At 62.7% G+C, this 3783-nt stretch overlaps 1 protein-coding gene across 1 annotated transcript; it reads left to right on the top strand.

Moving 5' to 3' along the window:
* Window positions 1–4: 4 nt before the first annotated feature.
* Window positions 5–1025, top strand: LRRC55 (leucine rich repeat containing 55; the record flags this gene model as incomplete). The annotated part of the gene is made up of 2 exons (XM_026082069.1): window positions 5–575; window positions 678–1025. Coding segments are annotated over 2 exons (807 nt in total), but the record flags the coding sequence as incomplete, so codon positions are not given.
* Between the last annotated feature and the right edge of the window lie 2758 nt (window positions 1026–3783).

Genomic DNA, 3783 nt, shown 5'->3' with positions numbered 1-3783 from the left:
GGCCTTGGCGGGCGCCGGGGCCAGCTGCCCGGTGCTGTGCGCCTGCCGGGCGCAAGCGGTGGACTGCAGCGGCCGGCGCCTCTTCTCGGTGCCGCCCGAGCTGCCGCTGGACACGGGCAACCTCAGCCTGGCGCACAACCGCATCGCCAGCATCCCGCCGGGCTACCTGGCCTGCTACGCCGAGCTGCGGGTGCTCGACCTGCGCAACAACTCGCTGGCCGAGCTGCCCGCCGGCCTCTTCCTCGCCGCCACCCGCCTGGCCCACCTCGACCTCAGCTACAACAACTTCAGCCACGTGGCCGCCGACATGTTCCTGGAGGCGCGCGGGCTGCTGCGCCTCGACCTCAGCCACAACCCGGGCCTCCGCCGCGTGCACCCGCAGGCTTTCCGGGGGCTGGCGCAGCTGCGCGACCTCGACCTCAGCTACGGCGCCCTGGGCGCCCTCAGCCTCGAGGCGCTCGAGGGCCTGCCGGGGCTGGTCACCCTCCAGATCGGCGGCAACCCCTGGGTGTGCGGCTGCACCATGGAGCCCTTCCTCAAGTGGCTGAGGAGCCGCGTCCAGCGCTGCAGCTCGGGTAGGCGCCCCGGCGGCGGCGGCGTTGGGGGGGGACGGCCGGGCGCGACGGAGACCCCCCTTCCGACGCGGCTGCCGCCGCTGCTGCTCCCCCCCCCGGCAGATTCGCAGCTGGCCGAGTGCCGGGCGCCGCCCGAGGTGGAAGGCGCCCCCCTCTTCTCCTTGACGGAGGAGAGCTTCAAGGCCTGCCACCTCACCCTGACGCTGGACGACTACCTCTTCATCGCCTTCGTGGGCTTCGTGGTCTCCATCGCGTCGGTGGCCACCAACTTCTTGCTGGGCATCACGGCCAACTGCTGCCACCGCTGGAGCAAAGCCAGTGAGGATGAGGAGATCTAGGTACCGCGCGCCGCCCTGCCCCGCGCCGCGGCCGTGCGGCCCTCCTCCTCCTCCTCCTCCTCCTCCCTCCCCTCCTCTTCCTCCCCCCTCCCCGCAAAGCCAGAGCCGACGATAAAAATCCCACCCTTGCCCCCAAAGCGGTGCCGGCGGAGGTGGCTCGCCACCGGCGTCCGCCGTTCCCGGGACACCCCCGGTGAGCGGCCCTGGGGCCGGCGGTGCCCGAGCCCCCCCGAAAGCGTGGCCCACAGCCGCCACCGCCGCCAGGCGGATTTTCGCAGCCGCCCTTTTCCCTTGCCTTTTTCTTTGGAAGTTTGGCAGAGGTTTAGGACTGAAGCGGACGCCAAATGCCGCCGGGAGGCCTGGGGAGCCCGGCGGAGCCCGTCGGCCCTGCTTGCCGGACTTGGAAAGCGAGGAGGCGAAAGAAACTCCGGGGGGGAAAAAAAAAAAAGAGGAAAAAAAAGAAAAAAAAGAAAAGAAAAGCAAACAACCCCTCTGTCCTCCCGGGACGGCCTCCTTTCCCGCGGGCGGGCGGGCACGTTTTTCCCAGTCTCCGCGGCCGATGCACGCAGGGCTAATCCGCGAGGAGCCTTTAATTGCCGGCTCGCTCCGGCCCCGGCTGTGCGGCGGCCGCACGTGCGTCAAGTTGCACCGGGGCTGGCTTCCTCCCGGGCTCCTTTCGCCGAGGAAGCCCAGAAAAACGGAGCAAGGACGGGTTTGAGCGGGGTGAAAGTCGCCCTCGTCCGCGAGCGGAGAGTCTTCCCTCGAGTTCCCCCCCCCCCCCGGCGTTTCCGCTGCGTCCAAGCGGAGCGTATACATGCGTGTGGTTTAAAATCCAGCCAAACAACCGAAAAAAYGAACCAAAACAAGACAGAAAAGAGGAAAAGAGAGGCCACGCGCCGGCTCGGCGACTCCATCACCACCGCGGGGACAGGGCTGCCCCACCACCGAGCGTCTCCTGGGGGCTGGTGTCTCCAGGGGCCGGGTCCCGCGGGCGAAGCGGGTGCCTCGGCGTTGCGCATCCCTGGGCTCAGCCTGGCAGGGCTCAGGTGCCGGCTGGGACCCCACGGCTGCCCACGAAACCGGGGCCACTCCACGTTACAGTCCCCACGGCAAGCCCCTGTGGGAGCACAACCTTGCTCAGGTTCTCTGCCTGCTCGCTTGGTGGCCCAGTGCTGCTGTGGGGAGGTTGCACCCATGGGGAGGTTGCACCCACCCGAGGGTGCACCCAGAGCGAGATTGCACCCATGGCGAGGTTGCATCCATCTGAGGTTGCACCCACGGCGAGGTTGTACCTATGGTGAGGCTGCACCCACAGTGAGGTTGCACTCAGGGCAAGGTCCCACCACGGCGAGGTTATGCCCTCAGTGGGTTGCACCCCACGGTGAAGTTGTACCCATGGCGAGGTTGCACCCCACGGTGAGGTTGCACCCGTGGTGAGGTTGCGCCCGCAGCAAGGTTGCACCCTCTGGCAAGGTCTCGCCCGTGGTGAGGTTGCACCCACGGCAAGGCGGCACCCGGAGTGAGGTTGCACCTACAGCGAGACTGCACCCACGGCAAGGTTGTTCCTGGGGCGAGCTGCTAGCTGTGATGAGGTTGTGCCGCAGCAAGGTTGTGCCCATGGTGAGGTTGCACCTCAGGGTGAGGCTGCACCCCATGGTGAGGCTGCACCTCAGGGTGAGGCTGCACCCCATGGTGAGGCTGCACCTCAAGGTGAGGCTGCACCCCATGGTGAGGTTGCACCCATGGTGAGGTTGCCCCTATGGCGAGGTTGCACCTCAAGGTGAGGTTGCACCCATGGTGAGGTTGCACCCCATGGTGACACTGCACCCCAGCACGAGGCTGCGCCCCCTGAGCCCGTCCCCGCCGGGGGGCAGCCACCGGCCGGCGCTGTGGCCCAAGGAAGGGCCACGGCGTTTCTCCTCCTGGCGGTTTCGTACATCAGACCCATTTTTGCCAGCCCACGAACGTGCCTGGACCCCCCCCCGACCCGGGGCGCCGCAGCGGGAGCCCTCGCCGCGGGGGCAGGGAGGGGAGGGGCTGCAGGGCCCCGGGGGTCCCCAGGGTGCCGGGGGTCCCGGCACGTTCCCGCTCCACGCCGGGAGGGAGCCGCCGCGCCGCGGGGCTGGGGGGCCAGGCCGGGGGGGCCCCGCGGCGTGTGGGCGCTGCCGGCGTGTCTCCTCCTCCCCCTCCCCCTCCCCCTCCTCCTCCTCCTCCTCCTCCTCCTCTTTTTTCTTTTGCTTTTTTCTTCTTCCTTTTTTTTTCTTTTCCCTTTTCTTTTTCTTTTTTCTTTTTTTCTTTTTTTATTTTTCCTGTTTCTTTCTCTCTGTTTTTCTTCCTTTCCTTTCCTTTCCTTTCCTTTCCTTTCCTTTCCTTTCCTTTCCTTTCCTTTCCTTTCCTTTCCTTTCCTTTCCTTTCCTTTCCCTGTGTAAGTCTATATTTCTTTCTTCTCTTCTTTCTTCTTTTTTCTCTCCTTTTTCTTTCTCTTTCTTTCCCTTTTCTTTCTTTTCATTCTTTTTGTCTCCTTTTTTCTCTTTCTCTTTTTTCGCTCTCTTTCCTTTTCCTTTTTTCTTTCTTACCTTTACCTTCCTTTCTTTCTTTCTTTTTTCCACTTTCCCTCCCTTTCTTTCTTTCCTTCTTTCTTTTTCTTTCTTTTTCTTTCCTTCCTTCTTTCATTCATTCATTCTTTCTTTCTTTCTTTTTCTTTTTCTTTTTCTCTTTCTCTTTCTCTTTCTTTCCTTCTTTCTTTGCTTCTTTCTTTTTCTCTCTTTTTTCTACTTTTTCATTCTTTCATTCACTCTTTCTCCTTTTCTTCTTTTCACCTTTTTTCTGTTTTCCTTTCTCCCTCCTCCTCTCCCTCTCTCTTTCTTCCC

The sequence above is a fragment of the Apteryx rowi genome, unplaced genomic scaffold (assembly GCF_003343035.1).
Source record: "Apteryx rowi isolate R43461 unplaced genomic scaffold, aptRow1 scaffold_566, whole genome shotgun sequence".
In the NCBI taxonomy this organism is placed as follows: domain Eukaryota; kingdom Metazoa; phylum Chordata; class Aves; order Apterygiformes; family Apterygidae; genus Apteryx; species Apteryx rowi.
The sequence above is the reverse complement of the archived record's forward strand: the minus strand, read 5'-3'. Positions and strand labels throughout refer to the sequence as shown.